The following is a 21,853-nucleotide window of genomic DNA, read 5'->3' on the forward strand; positions in this document are numbered from 1 at the left end:
CCTGGTTGGCCTGTCCTGCCGCCCAGCCGGAGGCACAGCACGCCCCGTGGTGTTCCTGGTTCCACCTTCTCTGCCACAGCTGGGGCTGAGTGTTCTCCCTGAACTCGAGCCAGTGTGGCATCTGGGGAGCCATGCTGCCTGGCCGCCTGCTCGTACACAGAGGGGGTGGGTGTGCACAGCCTCCGCACTGCCGTGTCCCCAGGGCACGCTGGGCCCCGGGGCGAGTGAAGATAGAAATAGACAACTTCCTCAGGACAGGAGCCCAGACCCCCGCTGCTCGGTCAGGCTTGCGAAAGAGCTGGCCTGCCTGTTTTTATGCCCGTGTGTGTCTGTGTGTGCATCTGAGTGTGCGAGTACTTGTCTATGAGTGTGTGACACTCACACTGGGAACACAGGGCGTCACTATTTTGAATGATTTTATCTCCAAGTAAATTTAAGGTGTTTTAAGATAAAAGTAAACATAGAATTACACTAAATATAAATTTAAATTAAAATTTAATTAAATTTCTATTTTTTTGCATAAAATAAAAATACTGACTATTGTCAAATAAGCATGATAGAGCTCATCCACCCAGATGAGTTGGCATCATAAGCAATTTTACCACAAAGCTGTTATTTAAATCACTGAGATTTTCTATATAAAAAATGGGCATTGAGTGACTCAGGTTATTGATGGATATCAAAGGCACAAGAAGTAGATCCCTGGTGGTGTCCAAGGCTGAAGGAACAGATTCCTGGTGGTGTCCAAGGCAGGAGGGCAGAGGAGGAGCAGATTCCTGGTGGTGTCTAACCCAGGAGGGTCAGAAGAGCTCACTTCAAGTCCCATCTGGAGTGTCCCTCGAGGCCAGGACAGTCCCACTCTGAATGGTGTTCCCCCTTCTTCTCTGGGGATTCTCCAGCAGCTCATCTTAATGCAGCGTGAGTGCACAGTTGCAGCATGCACACCAGGTGGAGAATGTGAATTAAATTCAAATCAATCCAACATCTGTCTGCAGTGAACGCCAAGGGGCTCTAGAGGTCTGGGAGGCTTCCAAAACGCATCCACAGTCTGCCTGTCAGAACGCTCTCAGGCTTCTCCCCACGGAGCCCAGAGCACCCTTCTCTGTGCACACCACACTCAGAGCTGGACACTGCTCACCACCTTCTGCACCTGGCCTCAGTCCAGAGACACCGACTGCTGCATGGGCACAGCATGGACCAGCAGGAGCCTTGTTGGCCCTGGCCACACATCATTGCAGCTGCTGGAGGGTAAGGTAGGGCTGACCTGTGCTCCTTGCTATGACTAATACATCAGGTGTCCACCAAAAGCTCATGTGTGAGCCACCAAAACATTCAGAGGTGAGATTATTAGACTATGACAGCCTGAACCTAATCAGTGCATGAAATCCCCTCATAGAGCTCTACTGGGGGGTAACTGCAGAGAGGTGGAAGTGGCTGGAGGAGGTGGGTCCCTGGGGTGTGCCTTGGGGTTTCTATTTTGCCTCTGGTGAGAGGAGCTCTCTCGGCTTCCTGATCGCCATCTCCTCAGCTGCTTCCCTCTGCTGCGTACGTTGCCATGAGGCTCTGCCTCACCTTGGGCTCAGAGCTATGGATTCAGCTGTCTATGGACTGAGACCCCTGAAACCAGGAGCCAAAATAAACTCTTCCTCCTCTAAGTTGTGCCACTGGTGGGTCTTCTGGTCACAGTGAGCCAGCTGGCTCAAATGCATGCGCACACCAAGGCTTTGCGGCTGGAGTTGCCTGTGGGCCGTGGGCACTGCTGGGTGGGTGGAGGTGAGGGCTCCCTGGCTGCCTGCAGCTCCACATCACCCCAGGCCATCTGCAGTGGGGGAGGCCTGCCTCTAAAGCAACCCCAACACAACTCACAGGGAAGGCAAGGGACTGGCCATGGGCAGGAACTCGGGACACTGGGTCAGTGGTGGCACTGAAGAATCAAGAAACAGAACCCTTGCTCCAGGGCCCCACGCCTGGTCTGACTTTCATGGCCACAGATCTCCCTGAGTGTCTGATGACATCCCGATCTTTGTGTCCCCAGAGTCACGCAGGCCTGTGGAAGAGCTCCATGTGTGGCTTAGGGAATCCACGTGAACTTCCCGCGGGAGCCCACTGAGGCCTCACGGTGACGCGAGACCCAGTCACACAGTGGATCACTCTGAGGGATCCTCCTAAGCCACATCCCAGAGAATCCCGACTACTTGCTCCAGAGACCCAGGTAGGAGCTGGGTTTCCCTCAGGGGTCAGCAGCGTGTGCTCAAGGGCCTCCTTTTCCTCCCCTGTCCCACCGACACCTCCCCAGCCCAAGTGTGGATAATGGCAAGATCTGGGGGAACAGCCACCATCCTGGTGACAAGGTGTGGGGGAGGGCCATGGCCCTGGTGACAAGATCTGGGGGAACAGCCACCATCCTGGTGACAAGGTATGGGGGAGGGCCATGGCCCTGGTGACAAGATCTGGGGGAACAGCCACCATCCTGGTGACAAGGTCTGGGGAACAGCCATCGTCCTGCTGGCAGGGTCTGGTGCCAGGGGATGGCCATGGTCCTTCAGGGTCTTTGGCCACGTCCATGCCCAGAGGCTCGGCTCTGCTCCACCTCTCCTGAGCAGGTCTGCTGGGCCTGGCAGTCGGCTGCTGGGCAATGAGGCTGCCGGGGTGGGGGGGGGCTGCAAATGTCTGCTGTCTCCCACTGAGCCCAGTCCAACCGAGGCACAGCACGGGCACTGTGTCCCTCACTGAGGTGCCTTCTAGGTGTGACCATCAATGGAGACACTCAGGGAGGTAGTATGACCTTCCACACACCTCTACTTTGTGAGTGACCACAACTCAATAGTGGCCTATGCATCACCTTGTCCAGGTCCCTCAGGTGTGAGGGGACACAGAAGGGCCACCCTTGCTGTCCCTCAGGACCTTAGGGCTGACATGAGATGAGCATGAACCTCACACCAGCTTCCCCCAACCCTGGTGGCCTCCAGCCTCAGCTTCCATGAGGCCAGTCCTTTGGCCTGGCGGGCGGGACACCAGGCTGGTCTTTGCATGCCTGGCTCCTGCACCCAGCTCCAGCTGCTGCTGCCATGGGGGGATTCCAGCCTTCCCTCGGCTGCAGTGCAGGAGCGTGTGCGAGGAGCAGCTCTCTTACCTGTGCTGAGGAAGGCACTGCACTGAGACTCGGGGAAAGTCCCCCACTGCTTCCTGCAGGAGAACTGGAATGCGAGGGAGAGTGGCAAGAACCCAGCTCATTCTCCCAGCCCTGAGCGCTGTTCCCGGAACCCATTCAGACACCACAGTCCCTGTATTTGGAAACCATTTTTCTTAGAAACCCAGATGAATAATGACCACCATCACGGTACAGCCACTGGATTGTCTACCACCTGTTCAGCAACAGCTGGCCTGACTGTGTTCAAAGGAACTTCCTGAGCATCTCTGTGCTTCCCCAACTCCTGGGGCAAGTCCTGGACAACAGACTTGGAATAAAACAGAGAGAGAATCCACAAATGGACAAGGAACTTCAGGCAGAGCAAGACACAGAACTCACTGATCCAGCAGTCTTGAGCACTACGCTAAACACTGCAACGTTCAGCGTCCCTGGAACGCAGTGCCGCCTTCCCGACTTGTAGACGGACTCAGATTCAGGATGCAGCAGAGTCGGCGCAAGGTCTGCAGGTCCTGGGAGGAAGCTGGCCTGGCCCCAGAGCTGCTTAGTGCACACCCTATAGTCCTCATCCCCACATTTTCTCTTCTGCAGAGCCATGATTTAGCTTATTTAATTAATAGTTTGTCATCTGGCTTGGTCATGGTTAACCGTACAAGATTTGCTACTGTCAATCTCATGGGGATGTGGCAGGTTCCATGAATCTAAACAAGGAACGGTCATTCCTCATGACAATTCTGGCATTTTGAATAACGACCTCCTGTTGGCCAGCGCTGCAACATGTCCAGTAACAGGGGTCAGTTTCTTGACAGAAAGTCGATGGTGCAGAGTCAGAGCCAGGACCTAGGCCAACGCACACGCCAGGGGCAGCACCAGCCTTGAGCAGGCCCTGGCGAGCACAGGAGCACGCACTAAGGCCCAGACCCTCAGGACCAGCACGAGGCCCAGCAGGCAGCCTCAAGTTGGCTCCAGGCCACTGGTCCAGCCCTCCCCCCTGGGCCAGAGCCTGCCACGTCCCAGGAAAGGAGATGACCCTGACGCAGGGCAGGGGTCACAGGAGAAGCACACATTTGGAGACTGCTTTCAGAACAACAGCAGGGGGCAGAGTCCTGCAGTGAGCCAGGATGGGTGTGGTCACACCAGGGCCTCCCCAGGACGGGCAGTGGTCACACCAGGGCCTCCCCAGGATGGGTGTGGTCACACCAGGGCCTCCCCAGGACGGGCAGTGGTCACACCAGGGCCTCCCCAGGACGGGCAGCGGTCACACCAGGTCTCCCCAGGACGGGCAGTGGTCACACCAGGTCTCCCCAGGACGGGCAGTGGTCACACCAGCCCTCCCCTGGACGGGCAGTGGTCACACCAGGTCTCCCCAGGACGGGCAGCGGTCACACCAGGTCTCCCCAGGACGGGCAGTGGTCACACCAGGGCCCTCCCCAGGACGGGCAGTGGTCACACCAGGGCCCTCCCCTGGACGGGCAGTGGTCACACCAGGGCCCTCCCCTGGACGGGCAGTGGTCACACCAGGGCCTCCCCAGGACGGGCAGTGGTCACACCAGGGCCTCCCCAGGACGGGCAGTGGTCACACCAGGGCCTCCCCAGGACGGGCAGTGGTCACACCAGGGCCTCCCCTGGACGGGCAGCGGTCACACCAGGCCTCCCCAGGACGGGCAGCGGTCACACCAGGGCCTCCCCAGGACGGGCAGTGGTCACACCAGGGCCTCCCCAGGACGGGCAGTGGTCACACCAGGCCTCCCCTGGACGGGCAGCGGTCACACCAGGGCCCTCCCCAGGACGGGCAGTGGTCACACCAGGGCCCTCCCCAGGACGGGCAGCGGTCACACCAGGGCCTCCCGAGGACGGGCAGTGGTCACACCAGGGCCCTCCCCAGGACGGGCAGTGGTCACACCAGGCCCCCCCAGGACGGGCAGCGGTCACACCAGGGCCTCCCCAGGACGGGCAGTGGTCACACCAGGGCCTCCCCAGGACGGGCAGTGGTCACACCAGCCCTCCCCTGGACGGGCAGTGGTCACACCAGGGCCCTCCCCAGGACGGGCAGTGGTCACACCAGGGCCTCCCCTGGACGGGCAGTGGTCACACCAGGCCTCCCCAGGACGGGCAGCGGTCACACCAGGGCCTCCCCAGGACGGGCAGCGGTCACACCAGGTCTCCCCAGGACGGGCAGCGGTCACACCAGGCCTCCCCAGGACGGGCAGCGGTCACACCAGGGCCCCCCAGGACGGGCAGCGGTCACACCAGGCCTCCCCAGGACGGGCAGCGGTCACACCAGGGCCCTCCCCAGGACGGGCAGCGGTCACACCAGGTCTCCCCAGGACGGGCAGCGGTCACACCAGGGCCCTCCCCAGGACGGGCAGCGGTCACACCAGGTCTCCCCAGGACGGGCAGCGGTCACACCAGGGCCCTCCCCAGGACGGGCAGCGGTCACACCAGGTCTCCCCAGGACGGGCAGCGGTCACACCAGGGCCCTCCCCAGGACGGGCAGCGGTCACACCAGGTCTCCCCAGGACGGGCAGCGGTCACACCAGGCCTCCCCAGGACGGGCAGCGGTCACACCAGGGCCCCCCAGGATGGGCAGCGGTCACACCAGGCCTCCCCAGGACGGGCAGCGGTCACACCAGGGCCTCCCCAGGACGGGCAGTGGTCACACCAGGGCCCCCCAGGACGGGCAGTGGTCACACCAGGGCCTCCCCTGGACGGGCAGTGGTCACACCAGGGCCTCCCCTGGACGGGCAGCGGTCACACCAGGCCTCCCCAGGACGGGCAGCGGTCACACCAGGGCCTCCCCAGGACGGGCAGTGGTCACACCAGGGCCCCCCAGGACGGGCAGTGGTCACACCAGGGCCTCCCCTGGACGGGCAGTGGTCACACCAGGGCCTCCCCAGGACGGGCAGTGGTCACACCAGGGCCTCCCCAGGACGGGCAGTGGTCACACCAGGGCCTCCCCAGGACGGGCAGTGGTCACACCAGGGCCTCCCCAGGACGGGCAGTGGTCACACCAGGCCTCCCCAGGACGGGCAGCGGTCACACCAGGGCCTCCCCAGGACGGGCAGTGGTCACACCAGCCCTCCCCAGGACGGGCAGTGGTCACACCAGGGCCCTCCCCTGGACGGGCAGTGGTCACACCAGGGCCTCCCCAGGACGGGCAGCGGTCACACCAGGGCCTCCCCAGGACGGGCAGTGGTCACACCAGGGCCTTCCTTACCCAGGTCCGCTGACTCCTTACCCCTGTTTCTAAAGGCGCCAGAGATGCTTGCTCCTGCACAATGAGCCTGTTCTGCAGGGCCCTTAGTTCTCCAATCCCCTGGCTCAGGGCCCTGCACATGGAGTCCCCTGTGCTGGGTGAGACACCCACTACCTTCAGATCTCACAACCACGGTCAGCAGGGACAGCTTTGGTCACGGCCAGGCTCTGAGAGGGAGGCAGGTGCACAGTGAGATGGGAAGAGCATGGTGCAGGGGAAGGAGAACCGGGAGGCACTCCCAGCAGCGGCAGCCAGAGCCCAAGGCCTTGGCCCCCCGCCCCACGAGGAAGGGGGGCTCTGAGATTCCCAGTCCCTCCAGAGCAAGCCGTGCCGCGGCTGCACCTCTCGGAAACCAGGAGGAGCAAACGTCCAGATTGTGCCTTCAGAGGGTGGCTCCTCCCTCCAGTGACTTCCTGTGACTGCCAGCCTGCTGGTCAATCCTGGCCCCTGCTTGGCTCTGCCCCAGGCCCAAGGCTCGAGTTCTGGGTCATTACCTCACAAGATTGGTGGGGAGGAAACAGTATTCCATGTTGGGCATTTCCTTCCAAGGTCGTTCTGCAGCGAGGCATGGCGTGAAGCCTCGGCCATTCATTACTCATAAGGCTGCTAATGAGAGGGAACCGCAGAGCTAGGAAGGCACATCCATGACCACAGGGGCTTGGGGGCTGCCTGGCCGTCACACAGAGAAAGAAAGGTCCCAGCCTCAGCAGGGTTCCTGTGGGCCGGCTTTCCCCAGGCGCCCTGTGCACCCTGCCTATTGGAACACCCTCCCAAGTTTCTCCCCAGACCCCGTGGTGTCCTGGGATGCTGGTGGGAAAATCAAAAGGGCCAGGGGCCAGCAGCTAGCCAGGAGGAGGACAAGCACCAGTGGGCAGGAAGGAGCCCAGGAGCCTCAGGATAGTCTGTCATCACCCCCTCCGTGTAAAGAAGGCTTCTCACCAGGCACCGCGGCACACACCTGTGATCACAGGGGCTCGGGAGGCTGAGGCAGGAGGACCGTGAGCACAAAGCCAGCCCCAACCACCTAGCCAGGCCCTCAGCAACTCAGCAACCCTGTCTCTTAATAAAATGTAAAAAAGGGCAGGGGTTGGCTCAGTGGGTAGAAGCTCCAGTCTCCCTCGCTGATGGTCTCAGACCCATGGCTGACGCAACTGCTCTGCAGGCCCTGTGAAGGCAGCCTCGATGCTCAGCCTGGCACCCGAGGGGGTAGGCGGGCAGCTGTGAGCCCCAGGGCCATGCTGCACACAAGCCTCCTGTCTTCAACAGTGTCTTGGCCCCTGCCCAGTGGGAGGCAGACCCCCAAATGATTCCGACAACACTGGCCAGTGGAGAGCTACAGGCGTCCACTAGGGAAACCAGGGGGTGAGTGGAGATGATCTAACTTCTGCAGAGGTACTTCATTCTCAGGAAATGCGTGTGCGCCTGCACACACACACACACACACACACACACAGACACACACACACTCCATACACAGCACTCCTCCTTCCCTGGTCCTCCCAGCCCTCAGAGCTGACCAAACCCAGGAGCCGCAGGTCACTGCCGGTGACCAATACACAGGGCACGTGCTTTGTGCAGCTCCTTGGTTGGAGGAGGTTGATGGGGGTAGAGGGTGGCCACCTGGCCAGAGCATAGACTTTGAAGGTGGAACTCGTCCTGTGGACAATGAGGAACCTGACAAAATTTGAGGAAGAAAATGGTAGAATCTGACCTCTCCTTCAGAGGTAGGGACACATCTGGCCATAGCATCAGGGTGACCAGGAGCAATTTTCAGGGCTTCTGAGGACCCCAGGGAGGAGAAAGCAGAGGTGCTACCTCCTGCTCCACCCTGCCCCACCCAGAGAATGTCAGCCAGGTGTTCCCAAGTCCATCCAGAAACCAAGAGGGGCCTGAGTTTCTGCAGGTGTTTTCACTCAAAAGCAGGGATGCTCGGGTGAGGACGTGCTGAACTTCCACACACCACAGGAGTAGCCAGCCCCAGGTCCAGCACCACCCTGAACTCGCGCTCCTGGCTGGGTGGACAGTGTTCCACAGCGGTACCAGGCGAGAGCTCGTCTGCTCTGGCTGGTGTGACCAGCAAGCCCCTGTGCCCACGGACCAGGCACGTGTGTCACAGCGTTGGGTGTGACTTCCTCCCTCTAGCCCTTCGTTTCCAGTGCAGACACGGAGCTGCAGCCTCCTGGAGCACTAGTGAACGGTCTCCACCTCTCAGGGCACTCGAGTCCTGCCACGGTGCATTCTGTGCTCTGCTTCCTGCCCCTGCCCGCTCCCTGCCGCACTGAGAGCCACACTGAACTGGGGCACCTTACTCCCCTGACCATCTCGGCAACCTTGGACATCACTCCAGTGTCATCTGGCATCCATCCCAATGACAGGGAGCCCCTGAAAGTCACCACATTGCAGGCAGTTGGTCCTCGTGCTTCCTCTGGCTACATTCAACATTATCTGCATCATGTTCTGAGTTTCACTTTGTGAAATGTGCGTGTTTTATGTGCTTTTGGTCTTGGGAGCCTTTAGACCAGGAGGACAGGTTCACACCCCCCTTCTCTCCACTCTGACTTCGCGTCATTGCTTCCAGGCCCACCTTCCAGGAACTCGGCTCTTCTTTCCTATTATCTTTATGTCTCCCATGCAAGGCTCTAGGTGATGTCCTCAAGCCTGTTTTCTAGTTTGCTCCTTCTCTCTCCAGCTCCGTCTAGCCCACTTTACAGAGACCACACGGAAGCCAATTCTAATCATGGTTCTAGCTCTTCAGTTTGATTTTAACCTCTTTTTCATACCAGCTTACATTTGGAGTTCCTTTCCTTTTAAAAGGAAATTCATTCAATAATCTTAAGCATGCCCCCCGCCCATGCCGCCTGCTGTTCCCAGTGTGTGGCTAGCTCATTCTTGAGTTGCCCTACCTTCTCGCCCCCTGAGGTTTTTTTATTTGGGCTGTGACCCTATATTCTAAGCTTATCTAGAATAGGGTGCTCATCCATGGAGGAGGTGGCCCCTGCCCTGGGCATCAGAGGCTCTGTCCCCCAGAGCCTTGGTTGCTGAGGGGGTCCTGTTTACAGACCTTACCCCGCAGTTGCTCCTCAGTGCCCAGGTGGTGGGCACGCAGAGCTGGTCCCTGCACCTTTGGTGAGAGTTTCTGTGGGAGAGTCATGCTCCACCCATAGCTCAGGGCGAGGGATGAACTGCTGCTACACTTTCCTGGCCAGTGGCTTTCTGTTTGTCTCCTCACACACGGGGAGGTTTGCTGACCACATCTAACTACGGGGCTCAGGCCAGGTGCCTCCCTCCACCGCCTGGGCTCACGGGGCCACCGCATCCCTGGGGCTGCAGCGTGCTGCACCAGCCTGGTTCTTTCTAGACTGGGTTTCTCAGCCTGGCTCAGGTCCCTTCCTGGGGCTGGTTTCTTTCCTTCTCTCATTCAAGCTCAGCGATGCAGTGAGGTGAATGTTGCTGTGCCACACAGCAGCACGTTCACGTGTCTAGTGGGAAGGACAGTTCCTGCATCCACTCAGACCTCCACCTCTCCACGGCCCGTCACCCTGGACTTTCAGGACACTAAAACAGGGACAACTCTGGGGCCCTGGGAGACCAGCTGCATGGCTTTGCAGCTCCCACATGACACTGGTTTCTCTGGAAGCCTGGCCATGCTGAGAACTTTGTGGTGTGGGTCAGCTTCCCCTCCCTGTTTAAGAGTGGCCTTCAAGAAGGCCATCCCTGTCCAAAGCACACGATTCAAAGGCACACATGTCTCATGGGGGGAGTGTGCAGCAGTCACCCCTATGTCTCCAGAGAGGGGGAAAGAGGGACGCTGTGGGGGCAGAAGGGCAGCCATGTCCACTGCTCCAAAGCAGCCTCGACACCGAATCTGGACGTGACTTATCAAGATGACTCTTACACAGGCACAAAAACAAAGAGGAGTCTCCCACTGTCCAGAGTCACTGTGGGGAGAACCTCCGGTTTCTCATGTTAAAAAGTCAAGAATAAGAGTCTGCTTAGGGGGCTGGCGATGTGGCTCAAGCAGTAACGCGCTCGCCTGGCATGTGCGGGGCGCTGGGTTTGATCCTCAGCACCACATAAAATAAAATAAAGATGTTGTGTGTCCCGAAAACTGAAAAATAAATATTAAAAACTCTCTCTCTCTCTCTCTCCCTCTCCAAAAAAAAAAAAAAAAAAAGATTCTGCTTAGCACAGGAACCCCCTGCTACTTCCTAACCGTGCACAGTGAAGGGGGAGAGGTACTTCTGTTTCTTTCTTTCCATGCTAAATATAAGATTCCATCAAAAATTCCCAGAGCAGCATGTGATTTGTGTGTTTTTAAAGGATTGAAATAAATACAAAACAAAATAAAAATAGATTTAGATGGGTAGAGTTTACCTTAAGCTTTTAAAGATTGTTTTAAAAACCTGCATTTTGCTTTTGGCTGGAGTTTCTACCAACGTTTCCTGAGTAGCCCAGTGTGTGTGGATGCCACCACAAGTAGCCCACTTCTCCCTGGAGTCACAATCTCAGGCATCTTCTTCTGAGGACTTGTAAGCTGAAATGCGCCCCCAGTGATCTTGCCACGACTCCTGCATGCCAAGTGGGCGTCCTAACAGTTTCACTTCGGCTAAGCAGCATGGGTCTGAGCCGCTGTCCGCACACTGGAGAGGAGTGTGGTAAGTGCTAGCCTCCATCATCATTACCCATCTTCCACATTACAACATCTATTTGCTGGGAGGGAAAATTAACCATAAAACGTAGGCAAAGACACGTCCATGAGCCGGCATCTGCGGCCCTGCCAAATACCTGTATTTTTGTCCCATAGTCTTACTAATACGCAAATGGTAGCTATCATGCGCCTGTCAATGAAGTTTGAAAATTATTTACACTCTTAAATAATCTCTCTGCATCAAATTGACAGATGGTACAGGAATTTTTGCTGTGTTGAGACAAACTAACAGTAGTTCTCTTGTTATATGGCCAGTAAATTCACTGTTTAAAATTAACAGGAAAATGATACGAATTGAGGCATCTCAGAATTAAATTGGCAAGTTATTATAACAACTGAAATTGTTCTTAGTAATCTTATTTATCTGTTTTAAGATGGGTCTCTGCAGCAGTGGTGGGTCTGCACACAACTAAAAGACTCCCGCACTTCAGGTGGACCCACACCTCCAGGACTCACAGCTGGGTGACCTCTGTATTTTGAATCAAAAGAAAGACGCCCGTAAATAGCAGCAGATCCAAAAACATCACCCCTCATAGAAACAGTCCTCCAGGTCTCAGGAGCTTGCAGTATAGACGGGCAATGGCTTGTATGTGGAAGTTCCTGTCTACCCTTTATAACACTTAGAACTTGGGGTACCCTGAAAACCAGGACCTGTCACTCTAGGGGCTACAGCTGTAGAATTCTGAGGCCTCTGGGGTCCTATAAATGGCCCTTCTTGACTCATTTGCTCCACAGGCATTATTCTCTGAGGCAATGCCAATCATCCAATCTTCACTGAAGAACACTCTCTCCAACAGATGGTGTTCCACCCACCCTGGAAGGCACAAGGCTGCTAACAGCTTCAAACCTGGGGGAGAAACGCTGGTGCTCAACTCGGGACCTCAGGAGAGGTGCAGCCAGCTCGGAGCTGCTCAGTGTCCAGGCCTGGCCCTGACCTCTCCTGCACAGAGGGTTTGTGAGCTAGCTAATAGGTGCTGCCAAAGCAATGACTGAACCAAAGCAGATTCCAGATTCCGCTCCCTGCACCCAGCCAGCTCTCAGACTGATTCCTTAAATGATTTAAAACGTATGAATATTCATCTGACAGTGCGTCTCAAAGATAAGGCAGAGCCGAGGCAGCCCTTCCTGGCTGTCTCTGATCTAGAACAATTCTGCTCGCATATCTGAGCCCCAGGAGGCCCCAGGGCACGCGTCACCTCAGGGAGCAGCCAGCCCCCAGTGCCCTCATCCCATGCCCCACAGACCCCCACCTCAGCCGGACGGTCCTCCTTGCCCCACGGTCTCCTCTGGCCAGACAGCCGGGCTCCTTCTCCGGGGAGTTGATCCATCCTCTAGGGCAGTGATGGACACCCTGGGTCCCTCTCCTGTGATGCACAGCTCAACGGCACTGCTGAGGTTGGTGGTGTGCAGATTAAACCAGGGCAGGAGACAGGCGCCCCAGGCGACCAGGTGGGCATGCTGGTGGGATGACTCAGGTGTGGGGCTGGGAACCTGGAGCAGAGCCACCCACTTCTCTGAGTACCAGTACACTGCAGCATCTCGGGTCAGCCCAGGAGACCCGTGGACTTGGGCTCCACATGACTACCCAGAACAGTCACAGAAATGGCCCGACACCCACCGTGGTGAGTGCCCCGCGGCCTGCAACCCCCTCCTCAGCATGATTCACCACACCTCACTGCCACCCAACAGCACTGAGCCACGTGCAGTGGGGGACAATCCGCGCAGCACACAGCCCTGGGCAGGACACAGGCGTGCGTTATCAGGAGCAGCAGATGGGACCAGCCTGAGGACACAGCTCCACTTCTCCAGCACAGGAGCACCCAGAGCTTCCCACAGGGCACGGACAGCCAGACAGGAGGCCCAGCCGGCACACGCTCCTGGGTGGGAAAGACAGGAGCAGCCATAGGGGCAGACACCGAAGGACACAGACAGTGGGGGACCTCACAGCTCACATCTGCCTTGGCACCCCCGGGACACATGTCCCCACCCACGGTCCCCATTCTGAGAAGCCCTGAGTCCAGCCACAGAGGCTTTTTGCAAAAGAGAAGCTCGTGACATGAAGATGTGGGCTACTGACTTCACCTTTGATGCTTCTAAGCAGGTACAAGCACTCAGCGGCACCAGGAACAGCAGAAGCCCTGGTCCAGTGCCCCAGTTACCTCCCAGGTGAGGAAACCACGTGTGGTAGAATTTCCAAGTTAGTCTGCATTCTCTTGTTTTTCATTTTCGGGTAAGATCTAGGTGGCTCCAAGCTGCACTGAGCAAACTAGTCCCCGGAGCCGTTCTGCGGGAGCTTGGGCACCCGCAGGCAGGCCGGGCCAGGCTGTCTCCCCAGGCCCTGGGACTGCCTGTTTCCAAACCCGTGGGCATCTTTCTGCTGAGAGCAGACTCAGAACCAGAACCCAGCTTAACTGGAGTCCCCACCCTGGGGCGAGAGTTTGCATGCTCCTTCGTGCCCCAATCCTGCATTGAAGCCCTGCAGTCCGGCTTTTGCCATCTTGGAACATAGCTAACAAATGGTCAGTTCAGAAGACCCACTTTCAAATGTGCCCTGGACACTCGAGACTCCGGCTGGAGTTCAAACTCTGTCAACGGCCAGGGACGGCCAGCAAGGACCCACATGCCACTCAGTTCCAAACGCTGATCGTCCCTGGCACCTTCAGTAATATATTTAAAGCCAATAAATATGTTTTGATATCTATCATTTGTAGAAACATGGCTAAAATTTGCAAATCAAAAACAGAGAAAGAAACAAAAGAAAGGATTGCCGTTGGCTGTGGCACTGGTGCTTCCCTGCCCAGCGCTCAGGGCCTTACCTGACTTTACTCAGTTTCCATCAACACCACAGAGAACACCCTGCCAACACCGCCTTCTCTAAGGAGCCCCAGCTTTCGTCCACACCAATGCAGCCTCACCCCCAGGCGTCCCCACCTGAGCAGGTGGACAGGGCAGGAGTACTCACCTTCCGGCTCCCCGCAGAGGGTGCACTGCGACTCTGCAACAGAACAGAGAGAGGGGTCACTCCCAGAGTGCAGCCGCAGGGCCCATCACATGCACAGCCACACACCGCAGCTCCACGGACGGGGAGCAGCTGGCCACACCGCAGTCTGGAGACCTCGGCAGACACAGCCATCCCAACCTCACACTTCAGCAGGCTTTCCCCAGAACCACCCCGACAGATGTCTTCTGTGTTACATTGCATTAAAATAATGACCTCACTCTACCACAGGCACAGGCACCGTCAGATATACTGTCGTCCCTGCGCCCAGCTCAGCACACTCAAGCTACTTGACGGAAAAAGAATGGTCTATTTCACCATTTAATTTCAATATTTAAATTTTACTTTGCCTAAAACTCTGTTGTATTTCCTTTCAGACACATGAATTATGAGCAAAGGTAAAACATATTTTGGTAGAAACACTAAAATCTACAAATATGGGTGGAAGCCTCCACAAAGAGGCCCATGGCTTCACGTTGGGCTCTGCAGAACCAAGGAAGGTGCCGGGCACCGTGACCTTGATCCACAGGCTGTGAGACACAAGTGCACAGAGGTGGGAGGGAGGCAGGATTTGGCCACTGTCACCTCTCCTGTAGGACTCTGGGGCAGGGGACCCTGCAGCCCTGACCCAGGCACAGTGATGTTCACCGCAGGGCTGGGAGGAATCAAGGAGCCTGTGTGTCCACTGTGACAGCAACTGGGACGATCCTAGCCACGCTGGCTGCTGGGCCCGCACCACCAGGCAAGCACGCACTCCATCCCACTGACAGCCCAGGGCCAGGGGAGGTATGGCCACGGGGGGAAACTGGGGACAAGCTGTGACCAGGAGAAGGGAACAGCCACACCCAGGAGGCCTGGGGAGGGTGGCCAAGCAGGGCTGCAGACTCGTCTGCAGGAGCCTCCTGACAGGGTGCATGGCAGGGGCTGGGACATCTGGACACTGGGGAGCTGCACATTGGGGTCTCTTCTGGATGAGAAGCAGGAGGGAGCCTCTCATTCACTGTCCATGTGCTGGCCTTTGTGGGTAGTGGGAGGGAAGGGGGCCCCAGGCAGGGGGGCTGGGAGACCACGGCCTGTGTCCTTGTGGGCAGTGGGAAGGGAGAGGGCCCTAGGCAAAGGGGCTGGGAGACCACGGCCTAGGCCCACAGTGGACAGTGGGAGGAGAGGGGGCCCCTAGGGACTGGACATCCACACTGTACTATGTTCCTGGAACGGGCTTCTAACCTGATTCTGGACCACACTCTGCCATTAGGGACGCAGCCCAGGGTCGGTCTCACACGCAGCCCAGGCCACATCTTCAGGAACTAGCCATGGGCTGGCCCAGCCAAGATGGGGCACACCTCCCCGCCTCCTCTACAGAGGCCGAGTGAGCCTCCGAGAGAAGCCCTGGGTTATCGGGCGAGGTGGCGAGGTCTGTGCTCTTTCCAGTGGACGCATTTGGGGAAGCGAATGTGCGTGGAAGCAGTTGACTCCAGAGAGCACCAAGGCTCAGTGTGCTGGGACCTGGGGCAAATGCCAGCACACAGGAGCTGCCAGCCTGCCACTGGGAGGCCCTGGGGAGCCACCAGCCTGCCACTGGGAGGCCCGTGGGGCATCCCGCTCCCTGTTCTACAGGTCAGTCTCCAGAAGCAAAACCACCTGCCGTGGGCTGGCTGACCTCACCAAGCACACTCCTGACGGTAATGACCCCACGCCACACTGAAGACCCCTGCTCCCCCGGGCAGGTCCTACCCTCATCAGGGTCCTGGAAAGCAGGGTCAGGCAGCCCAAAGGGTCAGCAGGGCACAGCAGGAGATGGCACAGCAGTGAAACTCCAGGAGGCACGGCCCGCGCTGCAGTCACACCCTCCCTGCAGAGCTCACCTGGGAGCTGCCGGTCCGGCCAGTGACCCGGGGTTTCCCAGAGGTGGGAGAACGCACCAGGGGACGGAGCCTGGGGCAGCTCACTGTGCAGACCACCCCCAGCCGGAGGCGAGTCCTGCAGGGACCTCAGGGCATGCACATCCTTCGCACAGAGGAATGCGGACCCTCCAAACTCAGCCTGGCTGCACATTGGTACATCGTCCTTCCTTCAATCAGAGAATGTGAACTGCAGAGGGTCCTCGTGGAGAGCCAGGTTATGCCAATGGAAATACAGGAGGTGTGCCCTTTCCTGGCATTGAGACCCTTCAGTGAGGAGGAACATGTGTGAGCCAGCCGGTGTAGACAACCCACCATGAGCCAGCCGGCAGAGACCTAGAACGAGGACCAAGTAGCCTGTGTTCTAGCAGGTGTAGACCTACAGTGCTGTGAGCCAGTGGGAGTCGGCCCACCGTGAGGACCAGGGGGCCGGTCTGTAGCAGGTGCTGCAGGCTTGGTGTCCCTCTTGTGCCCCTGTAGCAGGCCGCGCAGCTTTAGGTGGCACCTGGTGGAGGTACTCACTGGGGCAAGCCCTCCAGGAGTTCCTGGGCTCAGTCACTTCCTGTCTGCCTCCCAGCCACCCCGAGGTGACAGTCTCCTCTGTCACATCCTTCCCCCACGGGGCTCTGCCTCACCACAGCACAAAACCACAGGCCACCCAACCATGCACCGAAACCTCTGAAACTGTCAGCCAGAATCAACCTCTCCTCCTTAGAAGCGATTATCTCAGCGTCCCAGTGACAGGCCAGCACGGCAGGCAGGCCCTCGCTGTAGGTGGAGGGAGGAGCGGGTCTCCTCAGAGGCGGGACCTGTGTGGGCGGCTGGATACATGGGGCGAAGGTGGGGGCTTGGGGTCCTTCTCTAGAAGTCACTGTGGTCCTCACAGGCTACAGCAGGGGCTGCGCTCCTCACTGGCTGCCTGGGGAGCCTGCCTGGGCAGGAGGCGCCAGCCAGGCCGAGCAGCAGGCAGGTCAAACTGCAGGACGTCTGGACCCCAGGGCCGTCCTGCAGAAGGGGCGGGAGGGGACCGAGAGGCCGGTGTCCTGGGGAGGCACCATCCAACAGGGATGGCAGCACCAGGGACAGCGGCGGCATTGCTGAGGAGCATGGCTGTACCTCAAGGCCTACGCCGGGTCCTTTGTCATCTCCTTCTGTGACTCTGAGAATGAGTGGGGACACAGGGTGGCTGACAGGGCCACAGTTCAATCACGATTCACCATAAAATACTGTTTCACACAGGAATGTGCGGCTCATGCCCACAGAGGACAGGCAGGAGGCCAGGCATCCAGGGCTCAGATCCAGCGTGCCAGTGATCGGGGGAGGCCTGGCTCGAGGCCACAAGTTGGCCTCCGAGCCTTGACTTTCCATCTCACCCGCTTCCGAGGGTGGGCGGAGCCACTGTGGCAGCAAAGGGAACAAGTCCCGCAGGACCACAGGACCCACAGGACACGGGGCCCAGGGGCAGGCGCCCTGCTGGTTCTACTGCAGGCCAGGCCCTGCCTGCATCCCCTGCCTCGCGCGCTCCCCTGGGCATTCCCTGCCTTGGTGCTTGCTGTCCCCAGGATCCAGCCCAGTGGAGGGCAATCTCCCCATGGAGTTCCAGGGCAGGACCTAGGTGTCACTTCCCTCCCCAGGGAGCACCCACTGACAGCACACCCGAGGCAGATGGCACTGGAGGGATGGACGCACCGCGGACGACTGAGCACGGGTGCAGACCTGGGATCAGGAGAGCAGGGCCCAGTCATGCTGGTCACCATGGATGGGAGTCGGCCTGACCCAGCCTGTGATCTCCCCCTGCAGGGTCAGCCCTGGGAGAAGGGGCTCAGGCCCAAAGCTCCACAGCATGCACCCCAAGAGCACAGCCCACACTTTCTTGGCGTAGGTATGCCCTGTTTATTTCTTGCAGTGCTAGAGATGGTGCCCAGGGCCTTGCGTGTGAGGGCTAGTGCTCTGCCCCCGACACCCATCCTGTGTGCACCTTATTTGATTTCCCAGGAAAGGGAAGGGCGTGCCTCTGTGTAAGGTCCTAAAGCACCCGCCCGCGGAGGGGGCTCAGTGCACACACATGCTGAAAGGAGTGCCCAGCTCTGTACATGGAGTAGTGTCCACATGGGCTCTCTTCCTGCCTCTCAGTGGACAGCCGGCCCCTCCCCAGCTCCAGGGGCCACAGGGGTCAGGGTGCAGGTGATGGGACACAACCTCCTGCATCCTGGTGCTCGGGTGCCCAGCAGGCAGTGGCCGCAGCAGGGCTGAGCAGGTAAGGCCACTTGGCCAAGACTCCAGGATAGGGGAGTCACCAGGTCACAGCAGGGGCTCCAGTCTCCTGAAGCTTCTCCAAATCCAGCCACAAATGAAAAGTATCGTGCAGAGTAGGCCTCATGCCACCTGAGCAGAAGGCCCCCGGGGCTCAGCCCCGAGAGGGGGACTGGCTGAGAAGGGACACCAGGAAGGCTTAGGGCAAGGAGGCCATGGGCACTGGGCAAGGAGGGCCTGACAGCAGCTCCCTACAGCCTCCTGGCCTCCTCCAGCTGGGGCCAAGACTCCAAGGAGCAGACACGGCTGCTACCTTCCTGTCCTCGGCCTCAGAGCACAGGTGCTCAGTGCTCCACCCTGCTCCACATGCCCTCTGGACAGAGCTGGAGAGGCCTGGCCACCTCGGAGTAGCCCCTGGGACTGTCAGTACCTCTGGAGCCACAGAGCCTTGGCCACTGTCAGGCAAACAGGCACTCACCTGTCCAAGCATGAGCCACAGGACACCATAATCACGAGGCCACCACAGCCTGCCTGTTTGGCAATGTGGCCACATAGGTGCAAGATACAGCACGACCACCCAGGTGCCTTGGGACGGCAGGACAAGGTGACAAGGTGACTGCATGACGTGTGACATGACTACAACACTATCACATGACTGGACGTCACTGCCAAGAACCTGACTCCTCGTCACCCGACTGTGATCTGTGTGACGTGGGGCCTGGCGCTCACATGGTACATACCCAACACAGGACCCAGAGGAAAGCTGCCCGCATCTCACTGTGACATGGTCCTGTGTCTACGGCTCACTAGGTGTTTAGGGAGGACCTCTCGTGGGCCAGTGAGGAGCAGGGGCCAGGCTCTGCATCACATCATGGTGACCGGCAGTGTGTTTAGCAGCGGGTAGAGGCCCAGCAGGACGAGAGCAGGCTCACAGGACGTGAAGGTCCTGAGGTGCCCGCACTGGGCAGCACTGTGCACACCACCAGGACTGCTCCCTTGTGGGGGATCACCCCCATTAACACGCATGACTATGATGACCGCTGCCCCGGAGGCTCCTGTCTCCTCAGGGACACCTCCGCGCACTCATCCTGGCACTGTCCGCAGTCGGGGATGCTGCTGGGGCCCAAGCGGAGGACCCCTCTGCTCTGCAGCCCTCCTGCCGAGGTCAGGCAGTGCTAGGCGCAGGCGCAGAGCTGCAGCCCCTCCTGAGCCAAAGTGCTCTCCAGAGCCAGATCCTGAAGGGCATGCTTGACTTTGGGACAAATTTGGGGGACAGAACTGACCTTCAGAATAAGCTCAACCTAGAAGAGTTAAATGATTTATTGGAATCTCTGAGGAAAACAGCATCCTGTTATTACTCAATCCAAATATATTCTCTGGGCCCACAGAGTAAATACAACCCAAAGGTAAATGCTCTCCCACCGACCATCCACTGACTATCCATTTGCATCTGTGACCGTGGACACTGCCCATGACACTAATCTCGTCCCCCCACGACAGCTCTGTGAATCGCCGGCATTCTCAGTCCCTCCTTCAGTTAGAGGGAGAGATGCCCGTGAGAAGGGTGACCTGCCTGTGGCCAGTCACGGGCCATGGAGTAGGCCGAGCAAGGTTCTGGCAACATCCAACCTGTTCTGCCAGCAGACCATTCTGTACCCTCTCCCACCCATCAGAAATGACCAAGGGCCACAGAGCAGGGTTCCAGGGCAGCCTCTGCAACGGCCCAGGCCCACGGGACTCACCCGAACAAGTAGTGTGCGCACACAGACCGAGGGCAAGATGTATACTTGGGCACAGGCAAGGTGCCTGGGCAGGTCCAGCCACCCAGCTCCACAGCGGCCAGTCTGCTCTGAAGTGCATGCTGAACGCTAAGAACCCTCCTGTCCCCAGATCCACAAGGACAGGACTGTCCTTTCCCATCAACTCAGCCGCTCCCAGGGAGGGCAGCAGGGAACCATGTGCTAATGTAACTCCTGGTTTCTGAGTCTGTCCCAGTTCAGTCTCTTTGATGTCATAAGCCACCACATCAGCCCCTCTCCCAGGACCCCGAGGTGCCCTGGGGCCATGCTGGTGCCACTGCTCATCTGTCTTCACGGCTGCGCGTGTCAGGCCATCTGCCTTCATGCCTCTAACTACCACTCGTCTGTGCCCAAGAGGCCCTGAGCTTCGGGTTCCAAGGCCCGCATGCTGCCAACGGTGTGCTCCTGGGCTAAAGCCCAGCATGCCGTCCTCTGAGACACGGACTCCCAGTCCACACCCGAAACCTCTCCCTTTTCCTACAAGAAGCCACGCCCACCCAGCCTCACCAGGAGGCCTCCAGGTGCCTCTGCCCAGGTCCCCGAGGCCCAGGCACCACTGTTTCTGCCAGTCTCTGAGTCAGCACCCTGCATTGTCACCAACGTGAGCCATCAAGAGCACAGAGCATTCTAGAACGAGCTTCAGGACGTGCTAGTGGTTTCCCGCACCTAGCTCTGCCCACTCACTGCCCAGCTGGTCCAGCCCAAACCCTCTGTGGGTCCAATCTAAATCAGGGCATGTGAGTGCAGGTGCCCTGATTCCTGGTTGTCTGGGCACTGGGGCCACTGTCTCGAGCCCTCACCCCAGCAGCAGCACTGTGCACACAGCTGATCAGGGCAGAAGCATGAAGACTGATTCTTCTCTGACACCTCTTAACCCCTAACTCTTTGATCCAAGTGTCAGCAAAATGCCTCTCATTCCTGAGCCTGTCTTCTGCTCTTGGCTGGGACTCAGCGATGGTGGGAAGGCTCAGGGCCCGACCCCTGGTGTGACTTAGCACCTGCACGGAGGCCGTCAGCCACAGTCAGGTTTGGGTCCACTGTTTGCTGCGCAGAGAAAGAACCCCACGCAGAAGTCTTGGCAACAGGCCCTAGGCATGGCTGTCATACACTGTTTTACTTGAATCTGTGTTTTCCATTTGTTGACCTATCACAGAGACCTGTTTTTCCCATTTTCTCACTAGTAGGCAGAGCACAAAGTTGAAAGGCCGTTAAACCTTCTTGTAAATATAAGGTCTTTAGGAACAATTTTTAATTTATCTTTCAATTTTCAAAGAGAATAAGTCTGCAATCGCTTTAGACTCTACAAAATATTCTAAATTAGCTAGAAACAGAGTAATGTTGGAAGCTTTGTCTCCAGTTCTGAAAAGGCTGGAATTAATTCAAAATGTGGGCTCCCAAGACCACACTGACCATGTAGCCTCTGGGGAGCAGGAAGGAGCCCCAGTTCAGGGCCCTGCCTGTTTCCCTGGTGGGCAGAGGGGAGGAGACAGGAGGAGCCTGCTGCCCCGGGGCAGCCACCAACGGCCAGCAGCGCTACCAGCAGAAGGGCAGAGGGTGCCATGGTGGGCTTTGGAGTGGTCAGTGCACTCAATACATGCAGATACATCCTATGTACATGTACGGTGTGGACAGAACTGAAGGGAGTGGGAAGTATCTCCACACTTCCCGATCTGACTGTCTCCAGAACTCCGCAACCATGGTCGGGGGCCGCTCCTGAATTGCTCAGTTTTATTTGAGCCAATTACCCACATCCTGAGCATTGAATTGATGAGAAGTTAGGGGATTTCAAAGCA

At 58.1% G+C, this 21,853-nt stretch overlaps 1 protein-coding gene across 1 annotated transcript in view; it reads right to left on the reverse strand.

Moving 5' to 3' along the window:
* The window catches only part of DLGAP2 (DLG associated protein 2), a 692,077-nt gene that overhangs the window by 213,629 nt on the left and 456,595 nt on the right, over positions 1–21,853 (reverse strand). Inside the window, exon 3 of the mRNA XM_081269687.1 lies at positions 14,075–14,107. Coding sequence (XP_081125813.1) covers positions 14,075–14,107 — 33 coding nt within the window. The remainder of the gene's footprint in view (positions 1–14,074; positions 14,108–21,853) is intronic.

Source organism: Spermophilus citellus (assembly GCF_964194105.1).
Source record: "Spermophilus citellus genome assembly, chromosome: 16".
NCBI lineage: Eukaryota > Metazoa > Chordata > Mammalia > Rodentia > Sciuridae > Spermophilus > Spermophilus citellus.